The sequence below is a fragment of the Centruroides vittatus genome, unplaced genomic scaffold, assembly GCF_030686945.1.
Source record: "Centruroides vittatus isolate TY-2023 unplaced genomic scaffold, ASM3068694v2 contig_2726, whole genome shotgun sequence".
Taxonomy (NCBI): domain Eukaryota; kingdom Metazoa; phylum Arthropoda; class Arachnida; order Scorpiones; family Buthidae; genus Centruroides; species Centruroides vittatus.
The window spans coordinates 667449-689491 of record NW_027121735.1 but is presented as its reverse complement, the minus strand read 5'-3'; the positions used below and the strand labels follow the sequence as shown (position 1 = coordinate 689491).

The 22043-nt window shown below is 31.4% G+C and overlaps 1 protein-coding gene across 1 annotated transcript; it reads left to right on the top strand.

Annotated features, from left to right (window-relative positions):
* The first annotated feature begins 14251 nt into the window (after window positions 1–14251).
* Window positions 14252–17728, top strand: LOC136971841 (uncharacterized). The gene is made up of 4 exons (XM_067266345.1): window positions 14252–14329; window positions 15661–15731; window positions 16131–16180; window positions 16262–17728. The coding sequence occupies exons 2-4, from the start codon at window positions 15692–15694 to the stop codon at window positions 17726–17728; spliced, it is 1557 nt and encodes a 518-aa protein (XP_067122446.1). The 5' UTR covers window positions 14252–14329; window positions 15661–15691.
* The last annotated feature ends 4315 nt before the right edge of the window (window positions 17729–22043 follow it).

Below are 22043 nucleotides of genomic sequence, written 5' to 3'. Positions count from 1 at the left end.
AACCTTGTTTCTATTTAAGCGTGGGAAAAAGGAGCTAGGGTGGTTCTGTTTTTCGAAAAGTCACGATATTTAAAGATATCTGCTTCTTTTTTCTTTATTGCAATGACCCCAAGATCGACACCTACACTTATAATTTACATTTTATTGGAGTGAGAACGTAGGATTTTTATAACAGTATACCCTACTGACATTCACGAGAAAATTTCCAGTACAGTTCCATATTTTTACTTTATTTTCTATTTATTTTTCGCTCAAATTCTATTTTATAAATCAGTAGTTATCAACCAGGGGCACTCGTACCACTGGGAGGTAGGCAAGAAAGGTCCGTTAGTGTTACAAGTCTGTACACAAAGGCCCAGGTGGTACGCGAGTGAAAGAAAAAGGTTGAGAACAGCTGTTTTTGACGATAAAAGATCTTAAAATTCATTTAGAAATTAATCAATCAACAGGAATATATTGCTGGTTCAGTTGAACCTCCAATAACGGGCCACCTCTAAATAGCGACCTTTTTTTTTAATACAAATAATTTCCAAACGTTGGCGACCTCCGAACAACGGCCAATTTTACGTTTCCGCGACCGTCGTTTACAAGTTTGACCGTGTACTTTAAAATAACCAATCGCCTTCGAATGATTTCAATTTTAAATTTAAATTAACCAATAAACGTTAAATAGTAAATATTTCAAATTCAAAATTCGAATTGAAAAGTTTGTTTGTTTTATTTTTATTTTATAAATTTTACGCATGGCAGATACAAAGTATATATATTAAAATATTTACAATCGCGATTTAATTTTTTTTTAAATGTAAAATCACGTGAAAACCGGTTAACCAATCAACGTCCATCATTTCGATTTAAATCCGTCGAATCGGCATTGGAGAATTTAAATTCGAAAGACGATAATTATCGAATAGGAGACGGAGAAAAAAAAACGGATCCGTGACGTTTTTTAAAATTAGCCAATGAAAGTCGATAAAATCGAATTTTTAAATTTCTCTGGTGCAAAAGACGGATTAAGATATTTAAAAGCTTAAAAAACTGATTAAAAAATGTAATTTTTATTAAATAAAGTTTATCGGCCGTATAAGAACGTTGTTTATTTATTTATTTATTTATCAGTAGGGCAAATTTATGTAAAAAAAAAGAAAGAAAAACCGTTTTACCACTTTCCTTGCCATGTTTCCATATAGGCTAACGTAATATGATCTTTCCATTAAAGGAAAATAGAAATTACAAAGCAGAAAGAATAGAAAAAACAAAAAAATGAGGATGTTTTATCCATTTGTGGTCGATTTATCATAGATATAGGTCTAGTCTATTAAGATTTTGATTTATATTGAGTTTTTTCCTCGATATACATAGAGGAAAAATCATAAAACAAATGTTTACGGATGAAGATATATATATGTTTATATATATAAAAATAAAATATCAATTAAGATATTTAAAAATTTTTTTCTAGATAAACAATTTTATTTTAAATAATTGGGGACAAATCAATCGAAACATGAAAATTTCGTCGATGAGTAATCCGTAAAGAATCTACACAAATTATTTGATTTTCATGTTAAAATATTATAATTAAATTTATTTTTCTCTACTTTCTCCATCATTTTAAACCGCAATTTACCCCATTTAAAAAAAAAATAAATCTCTGCCCTAAATTGCACAATTAAAAGGCCACTTGGAGGGCCCTTTAATCGTGCTCGTGGGTTTGGCCAGATCCACAACGAGAAGGCTCAACAGGCCACCTCCCTCCCAAAAAATTTCCTTCCGAATTCGAACCCGGACCCCATTAAATTCCACGTGAAAAATACATTTTTAAGTCTTCGCTCCGTGTCTAAGCTACTTTTAAATACTTTTTGTTCGTCGTAACTCGTAATTTTTATAGAATTTTTTAATTAAATAATGAAAATAAACTTCTCTAAACGTATTTTTAAACTTTATAAGAAATTTTTAAAAATATTTTTCTCGTGAAACTCCTTATAAAAACATGTTTTAACCCTTCACTTTAATGTTAAGAAATAAGTCTTTGGTTTGGGTCTTGAATGGATTCTTATCTGCTCTAATTTGAATATATTTAATTATTATTTTTTAAAAATTAAAATAATTTCGGTTTTTTCCATAAATTTTATTGCTCGTAGTCTAATCGAGAAATCTTTATTACGCAATTAGATTTTCATTAGGAGAGATAAACATTGACAATGATAAGGAATTGTCAATCCTTATCTTTATCATTTCTTGTTCTTAATCAAAGCAGAAGGAATTATTTCTTCGAAATTTAAATAAATAAATAAACACAGAAATACTATAATTTTCTGTACATAACCTGCGGGTTATCTTTTTTAAATTAAGAAACAATTTATAAGGTTCGTGCATATTTCAAATTGCAACTAAGCCACTCCTAAGCCACTCCAACTCACGCCTATGCTTTGAAGCAATGGGGTATCGTAGGCATGGGGTGTGGGTTATACGCACGAAAATACAACAAATTTAAAATCCAATATTAATTCAACTTCTTTGTATTCAACTTTTCGAATTCGCTGCCTTTGAAACTGCAGATTTCAAATTGCAACTGAGAACTCACGCCTATTTTTGTAATAGGAAAAAAAACAAAAAAAACTGAATGTTTTAAAGGAATGGATATTAAAAGCTTTTAAAGTATAATTTATCGTATTAAATAAAATAAATAGGACATTTCTAAATATATTAAAAATTAAAATAAATGAGAAATAACTTCATTAAAGAACATAATTAAATTAATAAAATAATTATTTATAAACGTGTGTAACTGAAGAAAGTTCAGTGCACAACATAAATTTTTTATTTTTTTATTTTTTTTATTAAGACCCAAATAAGAATGGAGTTAATACAGAGGAGGAAAGGAAAAAAATAAAAATAAAAATAATAATGATTCTAAATATAAATAAGGTATTCAACTCACTTATAAAGTTTTCCACATTTTTAAATTCCAAAATTCTTTAATTTTTATCCATAAATGTTTAAAAATATCTTTACAGTTTTTCTCTAACTGTATAGAGAAAGATCGATTCATATCTTGGATTTAGGGATTTTTCCCCCTTCCGCTTTTCCCTATCGATATAATATTCGAAAATGTCCTTCTAGGCTATAATGACCTTGAAAGGGGAGTGATGTGAAAGGTGTGGTTGAAGCAGATATAGAACATCCGAGCAAAAATTAGGACGGAAGACCATTACAAGGAAGGTCTGTTCCTTGCTCTTTCCGTTAAGAAGCCCTAGGACAGAAACCGAACACAATAATACTTTTAAAAAAGTAAAAAAAGGAGGGAAAAGATTATTTTCTAAATTATAAATCACTAAAAGTGTACTCAATAGACATAACCGGCAAAAAAACCCACATAAATTACGCCATTTCCGTTTTTGTTATACTCATAAATGACGTCACTAAAACTCGTCTTGCATAAATTAAACTGCTTTTTCTTCGCCGTTAATTAAGAAATCGATTTACAAAGGGGAATTAATTAAATCCGTTTATTAAATGGTTTAAATTTGAATTTTATCTCTTAAGGGAAGGAGGCGAATGACGTCAAATTGACGTCAATTCTTTTCATTTCTCTTAAGAGGAAGTTAAAAACGGAGAGGTAAATGCACTTAAAAAACGACAATTTTTGTTTTATTTATTTCCTCCCCCCAGATCGAATACGTTCGAGTTTTTTGACATTAATTCGGTGCTCGGATTGATGACGTCGAGCCAGACCGACCAATAATCACCTTCTGGGGCATTGTACTACTTCCCCAATGTGAATAAATTGATTATCTACGGATAACTGAATTTATCGCGTACGTAAACATATGCAAAAATTTTTTCTTTATTTTTTTATTTTTTTTTTCTAAATAAAATTTAAGAATTTTTAGGCCCCTTGTCTGAAGATTTATAGTGCTAGACGCTTGCCTACATTCATTTGGTGACACAAAAAAAAATGAGGCCCGAATGAGGATTTAGATAGCATTTCTGGGAAGTAGATCACGTGAACAATGCCCACCCCTGTCAAATTCTCGAGAATGAATGCTAGGTGGGCCTCTAAATGCCCTTTTTTCATGTTTTTCAACTCACGAAGCACGCAATTATCCTCAACTAAGATCGACCCCCGAAAAAAGTTAAACGTCTCATAAAAATTGTTTAAAGAGTCATTAAAGTGCTTATCATTTAGAATAAATCATTTAGTTTAAAGCGTGTTTAACGCGTTTAAATTAACTTTTTTTAAACTACATTTTGCTTGACTTGAAATACGTTTTAAACATTGCTTCGTAGGATTTTGGTAGAACTTTTTGCAGATATTTGCGTTTTCTTTTACAAAGTTTTAAGAGAATTCTATATAAAATCCTATATAAAGGACACAAAATTCTGTAGAAGGGACTTCCTAGTAGGATTTTATGGCAGAAGTTCTCAAACGGTAGAACTCGTACCCCCAGGGGTATATGAAAGAAGGATCGGTTTAGAAGTGTACAAACAGAAGGCTCAAGTGTTACACCAGCGAAAAAGGTTGAGAACCGCTAGCTTACAGGATTTTGGAAGACTTTCCTGTAGAAAATTTATTATTTGAAGGACTTTCTATACAATTTTATAACATTTTGGACACGATTTTAAAGGAATTTTCCAGGACTTTATACAATTTAAACGCTATTTTAAACAGGGATTTGTAACAAATAAAGGAACTTTATGCATGGATTCCGAACCGTTTAACATATTCCAAATTGTCTCATTGATCAAATTAAATAATTTATAGCATATGTTAACTAATTTTAGTCATTTTTTAAAAGAACTATCGTAGACACACGCTATCGATAACAATAAACAGAATTAAAACACAGATTAATGAAGTATATAGACTGTGAATCATGTATCTGTATTTTTAGAACATTGTAAACTTCAAAAAATTATTGTATTTTTCTAAAAAGAAGGAAACTAGTTTACCTTAATAGATGCAAAATTTGTTTTTTTTTTCCATAGAAAAATCAAGATTTTTACACAATTTTCTCTTTTATCATCTCTCTTGTTTGTTTATCTTTGTGTAAGAATCTTGTAACACGTACGGAAGATCATCATCTTACAGGTTATAATCGGTGCCATTGACACTTTGTAGAAGGGGTCAAATATCCGTCCGTCCTTAACGAGTTTGTCTAAGAATACTCTTAAAGGTTAAAAAGTGAATAAATGATTACACGTCTGTCATGTGAAAGCTTCGAGATGTTACCAATTTACGAGCTCACTAATTGGACTAAATTGTATTCAAATCGTCTGAGAGGATCTTTATCGTCGTCTCGAATAAACTGGAATTAGGATTTCGGTGTTACAAAATAAAATTTCCAGAGTTTTTAAGTCGAATGAGGTTCGCGTCGCGCCACGTGGCGCGGCGCTTCACTACTCAAACTTGTAACAAATCTTGAAAATTTTGGCATAAGAATCGGATTACGTTTTATTAAAGTAGTACGAAGAGATCTTTATCATCTCTCGAGTAAACTGGAATTAGAATATTGTGTTAGAAGCTAAAATTTCAACCGCGTAAGTTGAAAGAAGTATATGTCGCGTCGCATGGCGCGAAGCTTTATTACACGAGTTTACAAATTGTTACGAATTTATGAGCATACAAATTAAACTATATTTTATTAATATTGTCTAAGAGAATCTTCATCGTTTTCTGTACTTAAAAGTGGAATATATATTTTTTGCGTTACGACTGAAATTTGAGTCTAATAACTAACTGTGGCGTCGAATCGTGTCGCGCGTACCTCGATACAAAGCTCAATTTATTAGTTTTCGTGTATGTTAATATATGTTAAATTAAAAATTTGTAATTTTTTTGATAAAATTAAGTTTAATTTGATAGGTTATATGGTTCTAAAGCTGTATAAATGGTTGTTATATAATATATAATTGATTATAAATACAGTATATAATCGCATCGCGTCGAATCGCGCGCGATTAGAAAAACAATCATTTATTCCTGATTGTGGATTACTTTCCTTATTAAAAGCAAAGATATTTTAAAATATGTACATTTTGAACGAAAGTAAAAGTATAAATACATTTTTAGAATTGAATGATTTATAGTTGGAGTGCGCGATACGCGATCGCGATAGTTTATCGCGTCACATCCGCATTGGCGCTTGTGAATCTGCTTACTACTAACGAATTTTAAGAACTTTCATAAAAAATTCTGTAATTAAAACATTTTTTAAAATTTATAAAGAATAAATAAGACTTGAAACATAAGAGAATCTTTTAAATCATTAAAAAACAATTCTGAACGCGTGTCGCTTCGCGTTGTAGCGCGCGCGAACTATAAATCCTAAACCTTATTCTTCTAGTTTCTACGCAAATTTTAAACCTTTGTTTCTCTTATTGTAAGTAAAATAGCTGAACAAATGGGTGCGATATTAATGAAGACTGTAGTGTGAAATAGAAGAGCGGCGCAGCGCGAAAGCGACGCGACGCGAATTAATTCGCAGACGAACCAGAAAGGAAAAAGACCTTCTATTAGGAAAGTAGTAAAGTAAAGGTGAAAAGATCAAATTTTTTGAAACAAAAAACTAATAATTCAACTTAGAAGCAGAAAAAAAAACCAGAAATTATCCTTATCTAGAAGAAGATAAGCAACATACTTGAACTTTTGATCTGGTTTTAGCAATGATCTACAACAGAACGATACGAAAACAATAAATTTTTCCAACTTTAACAGCAAAAATCCCCACCTGGTAATTGAAAAGAACCTCTCTTTAAACCAATAAAGTAGGTCAAAATATTTAAGGATATAGACAATCGATAGAGAGAAAGAAAAATAATTGCTTTGGTGAACTACTTAAGCCAAGAAACCAAGTGAATATCATGCCAAAAACATTGTTTATAACGAAGTAATGAGAATTTACTCTTGCGAAACGCGTGTCTGCTGCATTTTTATAATATTTTCTACAGAAAAATATGCGGAAACATCCAAAAAATGTATTATTCATGAACTTAAATCCATACGCTTGAACAGTACAAAAGAATATGCCGTATAAGTTAAGAGTTCTTAGTATATACACAATACATACGCACTATAAAGTGACAAGGGACACCAGAGGAAGGGGAAGGAACAAATTTCCCTCTTGGCCTGATGAATTAGGTGCCCTATACAGTTTTTTCCGTTTGCTTCCTTTAGTGTGATAATTTAATTTGTTATAAGGCCCCCAGTAAGCATTTTGCCCCAGGCCCCCCATTACCCTCTGTAAATGACATACACGAGCTTAATTATCATAGTTTTTACTGCATATGCGAGGCGTAATACAGTTAAACATTTTTTACACTACCGCCATTTTGAATCGTTAGAAGGAACTGAAAAATTAATGAAAATGGCCGGGTAAAAAGTGTAAAAATTCAGCTTTTATATGTATCTTACAGTATATTTCTGTCAAATATAAATCCAGAGTTATTAAAGTTTATAATCAGCCTGTGTACAATGAACTAGTTTTGTTTAATGATTGTTTACCTTTATCGTTTCGCTAAGATATGACATCTTCAGATAAGAAAATGGAAGATTTCTATCAACTATTTCACATTGTTCCTATGTCAAAATTAAATAAATTTTTTTTATAATTGTGTTCCAATAAATAATTACAATAAATTATATTTATTTAGTTAATAAAATGAGAATACAGTAATGTATAACAAATCTAGATTAAAATTACACCTTTTTTTTTTTAAACGTCGCGTCGCATCTCATCGCGCGACGCAGCGATGTAAATTTCCAGGATAGCGCGACGCATCGATGTTAATTTCTCGACGTTAGAGTGATATTTTTTGTCTTTTAAAGCCTAGATTATAGTTAATTTTGTAGAATTTTCTTTTTTTATTATTTTCTTAAATTATGAAACGGAATTTATAATGATTAATTCTGGTTAACAATCTCGATTTTGGTTATACACAGGCTTAAAAATTAATTTGCATAAATGTATAAATTATAGAAAAACCATCGAAATTTTTACGGCGCTTGTGTTCTAGCATACAAAATTAATTATTTAAAGTTAATTTGAATATTTAAAAAAAAATTTTATTCGTCGAAACGATTAATTAAGAACAGTTTTAAATTTGCTAAAATTATGCTGGAAGCTAATATTTTACAAGCGATTGCACTCTTGGTGATTTAAGTTCTTTGACTCGAATTAAAATCGAATTTCTGCTTCCATTTTACTTCTTTCATTTTGAGGCTATGAGCTTTAATAATTGCTTTTTTTTAATTAAAAGAAACGTTCTTATCAATTTTTTAATGCCATCGAACCTTTAAAAACGCGAAAAAATCTTGCAAATTCTTGAAAAATGAAAAAAAAAGCGAGCAGAAGAAAAATATATTCGTGTTCTTTATCATGTTAAATACGACCACGAGGCTTATTAGTATATAAAAAATATAAAAAATTCATTATTGTATTCATACCTTACCCGATTATGATCTTTTTGCAGATTCGTAGTTGACATTAATATGTCAATTATAATTATCTGGCTAAAAAAAAAATAATAATAAATAATAAATCATCATTTATCGATTTATCCAATGTTAATTGTTTGCACATTATTCGCTAATTAAAATTTAAGATTGTTTAAGATAATTCTTAAGCATTTTGAACTTGGCATTATTTACACTAAGCTTGAAACCAAGTTCTTTCTGGTGTAAAATCGGCGAGAATTATGGAAAATTTTGCAGAATATTTACTGCTAAATCAAAAAATTATGCAAAATTTTTAATTTAAAACGATAATCTATGTTAATATTTAGTTAAAAACACGAATATTGCATCCCCAACTTGTAAAGTTCTTGCAAACATTGCACAATCGACGGTAACCAGGTAGCAAAACGATGACATTTTTTCATATTAAAATGATAATTTATGCTAGAAATTTCCAAGTGCATGAATTTATAGAAGCACGATCATAAATTATAATTATTAATTTATTTTTATTTTAAACGAGAAATATGATACCGAGTACGCACTGCGCATATAACATTAATGTTGACATTATACATCATCTTCCTCGTTCTTTTAATCGTAATAATTTATGCATTTATGTTAAAAATTATTCATTCATATAAATATTTCTAAAATTATATGACCTTTTAAGCACACGTGTCGTTAACGATTACAGTTTTAACACGAAAACAGAAACAAGAGCTAAAGTTAAGTTATATATTACACATTTAGTATGAGCCAGAAAACAAAATGGCGGCCGCTGTGGCAAAAATTTTTTGCGCGAGAATAAAATTTCACATCGGAATTTTACCTCGAGCACGAATTTCTTCGGGTATTATCACGAATAATATTTTTTTAAAATTATTTCTTTCGGCACCTATCGTGAGAGGAAAACTCTCAGCGGCCATTTTGTTGCCTCCATTTTTTATATTTTTATAATATATTTTACATCCCTATCTGTCAATCTAGAGCAAAATAAGGAGGTATAACTCTTAATTTAGTTACAGAAAATAAAAAAAAATAATAATAATAATTCTTATACCGAATTACCCGGTAAACTAATTTTGTATACGGTTACGCCTCTGATTATAATACAGATAAACAATTGAATTGCATCCATTTTTATAGAGCGGCGTAAAAATATATTTAGGAAAACGAGAAAGTTCGATGCGTTCATTACTCGTGATTTGTTAAAGCCAAGTTATTTTTATTCAGTTTTAAACTCTTTGTAACGCTTCCAGCCATTAAATCGAGTAAAAGTTTCGCATACCAGCGACACTTAAATTACAACCCCCTCCGAGTTTAATTGTTTATAACACAGAACGTCAACCGTAATTTCACGTAGACCTCAAAACCTATTAATAAATGTAGAATATTTCATAAATTAATTGTATACACGTTCAGGAAGAATTCGTTCTTATGTCGGTCCTCGACGGTTATTAATAAATATAGAACATTTGATACATTACTTAGACACGACGCATACTTTGATTACTTGTACACGATCCCAAATCATGAGCTACGTGATTTGTACATTAGTCGGGGTTCGGAAATTTGTATTTTATTGTGTAATTGTTGTACAGTATAATGTGCTGTAAATGGGCACATTAACATTATTATTTTAGGTATTTAGTCATTTACAATCACCATTTTTTTTTTTTTTAATATTTATTTAACATAATGGGGTAAAGATTCTATTTTAATTATGGCTCACAAGTATGAATCATGTGTGGCTTAAAGTCTCGATTCATTTTAATATGGCTCATAGATAGATCTCAATCTACAAATGGGTGGCTCAAACGTTTAAAGATTTTGAGCCATTCATCCGTAAGTTAGAATCTCTGAGCCATAATAAAATGAACTCGATATTAACTTTTTCCGATATGCATAAAACAACAATCAAATTACAAAAACAAAAGTAAATAATATACCACAAATCGATGATCCAAAACGCTTAAATGAGATTTAAAAAATTTCCATAAATTTCGTTCTGTAATTCCTTAAAGAGCCATAAATCACAAATTTCCATCAAGTGAGTGCATTATTGTGTTTAATGATGCGCAAATTATGATAATATTCACAAATTAATGATTCACTATCATGTTCAATCGCTCAGTAAGGGATCACGGGATTCAACTCTATTTCTAGCTAAACTATGGCTCAGCATAGATACCAAAATTTAAATAAGATGATGATGTATATTACAGCCATTGACGTGACGATCAAAGGCTTTGCGGGAGCCAGAGTTTATACAAGTTAAATTTATGAATCATGGGCATTCAATGGCTTAAAAATAGAAGAATTTTCAAAGGGCTTTCAGAAAAACTGGATTAATTGTTTAAAATATCGATTTTATAATCATAAAAATTGTTAAATTTAGCAATTTTATGCTTAAAAATCATTAAAAATCAATTAGTCACAAGAGACTAAAGCATATAAACAGTGTTCTAAAAAATCGATTAACGATTAGTAATAACACAGTTGGAAACATCTTCCTATGAAAAATACTAGAAAAATCGATTAACAAACCGAAACATTTACTCATGATTTTTGGCACGAAGCATGTTATTAACACGTTACTCTATAAAATCACCATTAATAACAATTTCAGGACGAGTCATTACGAATGCCAGAAAGTGTTTACAACACGTAACTTCCTCGCCAGTCGCCGATGGCTCATCAAACACCATCGTCTGCCTGAAAATATACGCTTGCAAAAATCGATTTTGTAGCATTAATCGATTCGACACGTCGAGAAATGACGACGACGACGATGTGATACAAGAAAAATAAATAAATAATAAAAGGTTACGAGTTACGGAGCAGAGCCATTTACGAAAGTTGGTGACTAACGTTACGCATCATAAAACTTTATATTAAAAATCTCTTATAGTAATATTGGTAGCGTGATTCCATGCCGAGCCATCGATTTGTATGGCCGATGGCTCAAAAATTTAATGATAAAGTTTTATTAAAATGTTTAATGGCGCGTGAATGGTGGTATGATGCTGCAATTTTCAATGGTGCAACACGATGCGTCGCATTGCATTAACGCAACGCAATGCGTAAACAGGATGGCCCCAAAGGACGGTTAACTGCATTCAAATCAGTGTTCGAATAAAACAGAAATTTCGTTTGATAGAATGACGCAGAAAGGGGGAATGACTTTCTATGGGAAATTGGCCCCCATTTTCATGTTAGAAACATAAAGAAACATTGAGATACTTTACGTGGGTACCACCAGAGTTCGGTGGTTTTATCCACTTGGCCACTTGCTGGAGCAGAAATGTAGACGTTTTAACGGTCAGTTTTGGACCAGTCTATATTTACCTTTTACAAGTTTTTTTTTAAAGGAACAAAAATGAAAACACCGCATGTACACGGTTAAAATATACACAAAATAAACAAACGTAACGATTATAAATTGCTTCTTGTAACATAATTTATAACAAAAGCAACACTCACAACGCATGGCAGAGCAGTAACAATTTACAATTTCGAACTAATTTTCATAACATTAAAAATCAATAAAATCGCAAACCAAGTTTGCCACGCGATCAATCATGGCGTCATCCAAAATGGCAACCTGTAATCGATTACTTAGAGGCATTAATCGACAGTTTGTACAGTAACGCGGGTGTTACCGTAGAAAAAAATAAAAATAAAAACCCGAACGACTTCGGAATCGTGTCAGTGTAACAATGTAAATAACCACATTGTTTTTTGGAGAAATTTTTTCCCGTGTTTTATTTATTTTTTCTTTTTCGTTACACGGTTAGTGAACTTGAAAATTTCAAACATTTTTAACAAAACAGGATCAATGGGCATTTCAATTGAATCTCACTCAACAATATTAGGAAATATCTTCGAATGATGATGATCATTTTCCTCTTACATGTGAAATTTTTTTGGATTTTTTTTTATTTTGGGGAGGAAAATTCGTCATTCAACTCTGTCAATCCTCTTTAAAATTCGTACCAAACCAGTATTTTTTTTTTTTAAACTGTGGCTCATTAAATCTCGAGCCAAATTTTCTTTGGTGGAAACTTAACGAAAGGAAAATGTAAGAAAGAAATTTTTTCTGGTGAAGAAAAAAGATCTGTGGCCTAATAAATGTAATTTTAAACGTTAAATATGGTCCCTCGGGTTATCTTTAAGGGTTTTGTGTTAAATTAATTATTATAATTAATTAATTTAAAAATAACACCAGGAAAAATGCTGGAATTCGATCTCGACAGCTGGCTTAAACTCGCTAACGCTTTATAAATGTCGCTATCGACGCAGAATTTTCTCCCTGTTGTAGTATGTAACAATGGATTTTCGATAGGGTTCGACTGATGAGGAAAATATTAGGAAAGAAAAAAGAAAAAAAAAACGAAAAAACTCTCACTTAACAATCTTGGAAACAAGACGGGAGTGTGTTTAATTGTTTATGACCCAATTTCCTTTAATTTTTAACCATAATGATAATCACTAAGTAGTATATGACTCCGGGTGTAATATCAGAATAGAAAATGGATCCTTTTTACTACCGTTGCCAGTCGTTATATTTTTATTTTAGAGCTTAAAAACGTGAACAATCTCGGCAATCTTGGAATCTATTTATAGCCCAATAAGGGTTTTCTGGAATGGTCGTACCTAATTTCCCCCCAAACAATTCTATGATACTTGATTCTGTGCTAGTGTATGCGGATTTTACCACATATTTACTGTAATCTTGTAAAATTGTAATTTTATACGCCCATGGAAGAATCCGTTATGTCTAATAAGTATATTTTCTGAAGCTAAATTTCTATAGTATTTTGCAAAACTCCATTGTGTTGATAGACGGATTTTTACAAATTTTCCACTAGTTTACTTGTGAATAAAGAAATTAAATGATAGATTTACATGAAAAATGAAAAAAATGAATGTAAAATTAGCAGAGCGATTCAAGAAAACGAATCTCTCTGCTGATCCTTTAACTCTTCAGAATGAATCTTGCGTAAAGATCTTAAAATTTACGTGAATCTCGAGTAAACTTTCATTTTTTACTACCACACAAGCATTTGTAAGTTTAAAACAGAATAAAAAAAAGCAAGGGGGAAACAGAAAAAAAAAACATTTTGAAAAATCATCGAGCAAATATGTTACGCACGAAAACTTCGATAGAAAGTAAACAAAGAGTTAACAGAATACCATAAAATTCAATTTATAAAATATTATCGAGAGAACAACGTAAAAAATTTAATGATGCAAGGGAATAAATCCAAGAAAACACACACACACACACACACACACACACACAGAGAAAAAAAAACACAAGTAGATATGTAATTCCATTATCGGGAAAGTGACATAACCTAGAGACGAAATAACATATGCGAAGGTGACACAGTTCTATGTTTGTTCCTCAGAGGTCATCCTTTCACCATTTTCTGTTCCGCTTTTCTCGACTCGGCATCTCATAAACACGACACACCTAAATTCCATTCTGACCTATTTAAATACTACGCTGAAGTCCAGCCGAAATTGCTATAAGGTATTTTTAGGATCCTTAGGCAGATTAAATCTAGGTCTGTAGCTCCAGAAGGAAAGATTCGCATGGTTTGTTGTTAGTTTAAGGAGTTCTGGGTCAGGAAAGTAGGATACTGAACGATGGTCGAGTCATTGTCCTATGCGCGCACATATGTCGTCACTGAAGCGGTGGGGGTACTGTTGTACTTTATACTCCTCCCCCTTCTCCTGTCTCCATATAAATGTCCCGAATGCGGCAGTTCCCAGTTCGGAGGATACAGGTGTTGTCGATAGACTACTACAATACTGCATACGGTAGTAAAAAAAAGCAGTTTTTAAGAGCAGGATTGGTAGGTGAGTACGTAATCCTATACCCCGTATACACGGAAATAAATGCGCGTTGTGATCTTACGAAACGGCATCTTTAGAGATATTACGGACGTTTTATAAAAATTCCGCTGAAGGTTTATTAATTTAACTCTTAGATTAATCGTTTAGAACTAATTCGACAGTGATTTACTGAGATAAACAGTTTTGCAACGTGGTTAAACACTTCAAATCTTGGTTAATTCCTTGGTCTGTTTACTTGTAATCGATTCTCGGCGGTCGTTTAAGCGTGTAAATAAAATTAATTTATTTTTAAATTAGTTTTTAGTTTTTATTAGTAATTTTAAGGGTCTATTTTTAATTTACGGGATTTGCAAGTTATGAGGTAAATAAGCTAGCGTTATAGTTTTTCAGCTGTACAGTTTTATAATCCGGGATGGATAGATCAAAATCTATTAGAGCATAAAGGAGGAGAAAAAAAACAAGAAAAACTAGTTAAATTAACGAGTGCAGTAGTTAAAAGTCGTAAAAAAGTCGTAATTTTATTCAAAGAGGAAAAGGTATAAAAGAATCCCCCACGTAAATGTTTAAAAACCGTGTCCTAGAATGTTGAACTCGTAAAGATGCGGAAGATGATGAACGAGAGTGAAGTGGGCAATGAACTCTTCTTAGTTATCCTGTTCGAGATAATACTACTACTGTAAGAACGGATGAGAATCCTATTTCTAACAATAGTTTTTTTTAAATCCAAGTGTGGCACGAATTTACGAAAGTTATCCTGGATTATAATTCTTGAAAAGAAAAAAAAATGGATAAAGAAATTCATTTTCTCCTGGAAAAAATTGTTTTTCGAGGTCATAAAGATGTTTTGTAGCTATTTGTCAATCATGTCCTACTTCGATCTATTGTCCAGTTAAGCAGGACGGGACTCGGGTCATCGCCGAAAACTTTATTGTTTGTAACGACCTGAAATTTTTGCGAATTTTATTGTTTCTCGAAGTGTAATTATTGTAAATTTCGAGAGGAAAAAAATCAATGAAACGTCTCAGAATTGTATTATTTCGAAGCAATGATTTCGTCTAAGTGATTTTTCTATATTTTCAATGCCCTATCAATAGCAATTTCAATATTGTTATCGATATAATACGGCTATTGTTCACTTTACAATATTCTTAAAATGTTAATTTATTGCGTCCTCTTGAAACGGGTCAGATACATATTCAATATATAAAATTAAAAAAGAAACCTAAAATTTGCCCTATTTACATACAATTAACGTTCCCTAATTCGAGGGGGTTGATTATAAAAATTGTTACATCAACTTATATGGTAACTAACCCTTATTTTTCTATTTTCAGCTGATTCCATGAACCAATAGATATCCTTACTATGAGACTGATATCGACATTAAGTGTCCTACTACTCGTAGGTAAGTTTCCATTTATAAACAATACGGTATTATAATTTGCAATAGAAGGAAGTATGGTTTCTAACTTTAAGATCGAATATAAATTAGCGGGTGCGTCGACCCCAGGTGCAATTTCTGTATCCGTAAATTGATATTTATACGAGAGACAATGTCCTCTTGTTATACGTGACCCATATTTAGGAGGAGGAAGTGAAAGTAAGAAATAAACTCACGAAAGAGATCCTCAAAGTTCGATAACCCTTAGGGTGCAAGGAACCGGGTTCCTACACGTGTTGACATTTTATTTTTAGTTAGTTATTATGAAAATCACACTTAACCTATTTAAATTCTAAACAATTTTTGGATAAAAATAATTTATTTATTTATATATTTATTTTTTTTCTTTTGGTCTTTTAATAGGAACTGTTAGTTTAGGATCTCCTACTGAAGAAAGGTCAGACACTAACGAGGTAGGATAAGTTCTACGGTTGATAATCCAGTATGGAAGCTTCACAAGCGAGTAATTTCTTTTATTTTTCTTTACTTTTCAGAATTCAGGTTACGTCTTGGCTCTTCCTGTGAATGATGATGAGCCCATTGCTGAAGAGTCACAAGCTAGATCGGCGACTGAAGTTCCTCCTGAGCAATCGAATAATTTGCCAGAACCCAAAAAGTCCTCTGAAACTGACAGCTCTGAAGCTGAAGAGCCAGTAGTGGTGATACTTAAGGATGACGAGTCGACGACAGAGAAGCAAGAGGAAAAAGAAAAAGAAAATAAAGACAGTAATAAGAGTGAAGAAGTTACAACTGAGACACCACAACCGAGTCAGACTACAGAAAAATCACAAAGTGGATTTAGAAGGCCAAAATTTGACGAGATTGCAAAAATTTTAGGTCTTCCACATCCTTCTAAACCGAAACCAATTCCTCCAGAAAAGCCAAAACTCTTCTCTCCTTTCGTCAAGGCTCTTCCCAGATTGCCTACACCATTTGGAAGCATTCCCTTTCCTCTACCTCTAAGAAGAGAAGGGAGTCGACTTTTGCCAGATTTGCTGCATGTTGCAACATCTCTAATCAAAAGAGCACTTATAGAAGAAACTTTCCAAAATATCAATAAAGACGATAAAGATGACGACGATGACGATGACGACGATGGCCCAATGGTTTTGCCTATTCCAGTTCCTACCTTAAGAAAACCTTCTATCATGCTCAGACCACTGCCACCTCCTCCAAGACCTCGTCCCATACCCATACCTGTTCCCGTTCCTCATCCCTCTTATATGATGAACCATATAACAAGGATGCGACCCGTTCCTCAAATGCGTCCAGTACCTTCTTACATTCCCCTTCCGGCTCAACCCATTTCTCGCACGCTACACGTACCTCACATGCTGCAATCTCTCCCTCCTCCACCACCGATGATGCCTCTAAGACCTTTACGACATTCTCCCATCATGCATCCAATGATGCATCCGGTACCACAAATGCATCATCCTTCTCCATTCCACTTGCCGGTTAGACCACCGCCGACTCCATTCCGCATCCATCCTGCGCTGAGACCCCAGACCTCTTCTCTCCATCCTGTTATCCTTTTATTCACACCAGTACCTGTTCCCGTGCCAGTTCCAGTGCACCACCACCCCAGACGCATACACATACCAGCACCTACAACACCACGCGAAGAAGTGATATTTGTCCAGCAACCAATGGCCCTACACCCCAGAGAGAGTTACGAACCCAAAGCCACAGAGCAAGAGATGGTTCTCCTGTATCCAGAACCCACTCAACCCAGACCGGTAATGGTTCCACAAGTTCCAAAACCCCTGTATAATAAACCCCAATTACCATCACCTAAATTAAAACTGCTAAGAGAGATCCTTATGGCTAAACACGCTCTAAAACCTAATGTACCTTATGGTACACATCCAGTCTCCTCTGCTCTTCCTTTAGTAAGACAAATTAAGATGCTGCAGGTCATTCAGCATCGTTTCTTTCCATTCCTTCGTTCAAGAGCGTAAAAGAATTCCATCTTTTATGTATTTCACTTGAAACATTCTTTTATTTTGGATCTCATTGCATATTTTCTTACCCTCCCCTTTTTTAAACTGCAATAAGATCTACATCATTATCAATATGAAAGAGTATGACTTTGTTCAAAGACTCTCTGGTCTGTAAAGTTTCCAAAGTCTTTTCATTTTCTGTGATTTTGAATATAATTTAGTTATCTGTAAATTTCACCGATGTACAGTTATTTTTCTGTAGATTATTTGTTTAATGTTGTGTGTATAGATTTGTAAGTCATAATATGAAATAAAAGTATTTTTCCCCCCTTAATTAAAATAAAACATGTTTTTATTAAATCAGAAAGAGAAAGTTAAATAAAGAATTTTTGTATTTTAAAATATATTTATTCTTAAACTTGAAGAAGAAGATATATAAAGGTCAGTGTTTTCCACATTCATATTATCCTAATCTGTATAGTTTATAAGATAAATAAATAATAAAAATGAAGTTTTGATTCTTATAATGTTTATAATAGAAAACATTTATTTTAAATTTTGCAATGTTTACATTCATTTATCTTTTATAAATTTCATATTACATTATTATATATATATATATATATATATTATCTAGAATATGCACTTTTTCCTCCCATGTTATAAGACCTACTGTACATTCTATACATCTATGTATAATTATATAAACAGAATACACAGTAGATTTTATAATAAAGGAGAAAAAAGTGAATGCTTCCAGTATAATTTGGTGACAGCCAGATGACAGAGCAGTTAAATTTTGTTTGGCCCATCCCTCATCACCTGGCCACCCTATTGTGGTCCTGATCAAACTCATAATGGGCTTGCCCTCTTAGTGCTCACAGGACAGAGTTAAAAAATAAACCAAAAGTATAATTTTCTAAGTATATGTTGCAGTGGGATAACACTTTCTATTTTATATTTACAAAATTCTTAGTTGTTGTCATCTTTTAAAGGCATCTCTTATAGTTTATAGAATGCAGGTGCGGAAGAATTGTCTTTGTTTAATCAAGACAGTCCCTGTGTGGATGAATTCTATGAGCTGACAGTAGTGTAAATTCATCCAATTTAGTGGAAGGCTTGATCAAAAAACAGTTAAAACTAATAAGAACAGATCAAAAACTGATTTTCCCGAACCAATGTAAACCGAATGAAGTTATACCAGCATAAATTTATAGTGTGCTGGCACAAAGGGACTGTCTATCTTCATTTAAGAGCTGCCTTTATAATATCACGACAAAAAAATGTCTTTAAAGAATTAATTCTTAGCTTTATTTAAATATATCCAATAAAGGAAAATTAATGTTGTGACTGCAAAAAATAATAATTTAAAAGTTACATCTGAAAATAAATATAGCCAAAATATATTTTAGTAATTATCATTTCTTCTTATCAATTTATACAGGAAATTTACATTAAAACTATACTATAAGAGCATGGCAGATATTTTTCTCTCAATGGGTATTCAGATTCTTCTCTGGTGATTCATACTCTCTACAGGAATTTCTATAATTTTTAATTTTAAAGCTAAACAGTTAATTATTTTAAGAAATTTCCTGGATATATTAAATTATTATTTAATATATCCAAAGTTTACAAAATATAAAATCTGTCTTATGAAAGAATCCTAAGCATTTCAATGCTGCATCATCATCTAAAAAAGAAATGATGTATATTTCCAGGTTTCTGTATGCATAATAATCTTTACAATAAAAAAAACTGCGACTAAGTTTATAAATTTATCTACAGTTCACTATTATGGCCGTAAATCAATTTTTATATTATATTTTCTTTAAGTAATTCATTACGCCCTCGAGACTTAAACTAGTGAGTCATAATTCTGTTTAAAAACAAATTATTATTCAATATATGCATTTATGCACATGGCTACACATTTGTAAAGATGTGAACGAATGAAAACAATGCACCTTTTATATGAAATAGTTGATTTATGCAACATTAATGATGCATGAGAAAATAACGTACAATTCTTTCAAAAATGTCAATACAAAGTTATGTATAAATTTACCTGTTTTCTTAACTTATTTACTTATTCTTGCTTCAACTTATCTTCAAAAATTAACATATATATATTTCCCAGAGAGCTTAAAAGAAAGAAATAAAATTAACATTATTTTAAAATGTTAAGAACATAAAGCAAGCATAAAACAGAGAATAAGAAATAATTTTCACAAATGATCTTTGTATTACCAGAAGTTACAGAAAGCACCATTGCATGATAACTCTAAACCGTTTGTTTATTGGTCGAAAAATGTATGAAAGTGCAAATTTGGTATACCGAAAGTGTTGAATCTGCACTTTCATTTAAGGATTTCAAGGTATCGGGTACAAAACGGAAACTATACTGAAAGTCTAGAATTTCTAGTATGTCTAAGTACAGACGATTCTCAATAACTTGAAAGGAAAGAGAATAATTTTCAAGTTGCAAAAACTACTATTATTATAAAAAGATCATAAGTATCACAATACAAACTATATAAATAGACTTAATATAATATATTTTATTATTTTTTTGATACCTTTCAGCATCTGGATGCTCACACTTATGCTTCATTTTCTGTTCATTGAAATTCTCTCTGTTTGTTTGGTACATAGGGTTCAGGTACTGAATGGCATGTCAAATTCTTTTGCAATTCATTTTTTTTTTCTTTCCTCCAGAAATTTTGTTACAGATACTTTTTCTGCTATGGACAAAAGCCTTTAGTTTTCTCGTCTGCCATTTCTATTTAAAATAAAAATGATCAGTAAACTGATTAACCAGTCACTGTTGGAGTGAACATGTCAATGTGCAATTCAAATTTTACAGTAAAATCTGCACAGTATGAATGTTTAGTTCCAAATAAAAAGATACATATGAATGAACTAGTAAATTTAATTGACCCAATAATAGTTAAATCACAAATGTGCTCATTACGTTTTGAAATATTCAAAATCTAAAAATTAAAAAAAAAAAAAAAACATGTTTTTTTAATGCTAAGATTTGATTAGTCAATTTACTTTAGGTCAATCTTATCCTTAAATGCAAATTGAAATTATTATTAAGGACAAGTTATTGAGTCCACTGTATACATATAAATCTTAATTAATATAAAAAACATGATATACAGATATATCAATTTTTGAGTTTAAAAACATTTTTTTTAAAATTAAAACAACACTAGTTAGAATTGCGGCAATAAAGCAAAACATATCAATCGGTTATTATACCTCTTCTAGATCCTTATTGTGGCTCCCAACATTTATGCAATTACTTCTCATAAACTGGAAACATGCTGCTTATGCACGTGTAATGCTTTTATAAGTTTGCCGACTGTTATGTAGTGTAATATACACACAAATTGTAATTGTAACTCACAACTTAAACAGGCAACTGAAAGCTAAAGAGTATGTATAAATTTTAAATGATTAAGTGTTCCGACTGTAACTCACAAAGCTGTAATGAGAGAAATGTTAATATGTACTTAGATAAAAAGAAATGAAATTAATTTATAATGCACAAAATTATTTTCTCAAAGTTTTTTAGGTAGCCTTTCTTACTTATGCACCCAAAATACACACATTCTTAATATAAGTGATATTTATTATAGTATTTTGATTATATATATATAAAATACTGTTCAAATAAGGAATGTAGTGGCTCATATTTCTTATAAGCAATATATGGCTCCTATTGCAACAAGGTTTGACCACTCTTCAATAATTATTTTGCTATTACAGCATTATTATTTTACATAAATCATCACTGTCCTCAAATTCTGTTTCATATCTTCTTACAATTACTACATAAAATGTATTGTGTGTTAACATTAATGAATATATTGAGACGATCAAATTTTTTTCTTCTTTAATCTATATTATTCATTAACCTAATATTTCCATTAAAAATTTAAGTATCAAAAACTAACAAAAATTTAGGAAAACAGCCATTTCATCTATGTATATGACATCAGTATGTAATACTATTACATACTACCATTGGATGTAAGGCAATTGAGGTAGATGAGCAATCTTAAACTCGTCAGACTAATTTACTGCACTTTTCTTGATTGTTTTTAATGTTTAAGTGTTACATTCTGAAAATACATAACTGAAACATTTACCAAAAAATTTTATGGTGTTATAATTATAGTTATGAAATGTGCTAATGTATAGTAGTTAATTGTAGTAGTAGTTATGTGATAACACTATAGCATAGAGCAGTGGTGTCCAAACTTTTTGACTGGTGGACCGCAAATTATGCACAAGTTACATGTAACAAGACCAATAATATTTT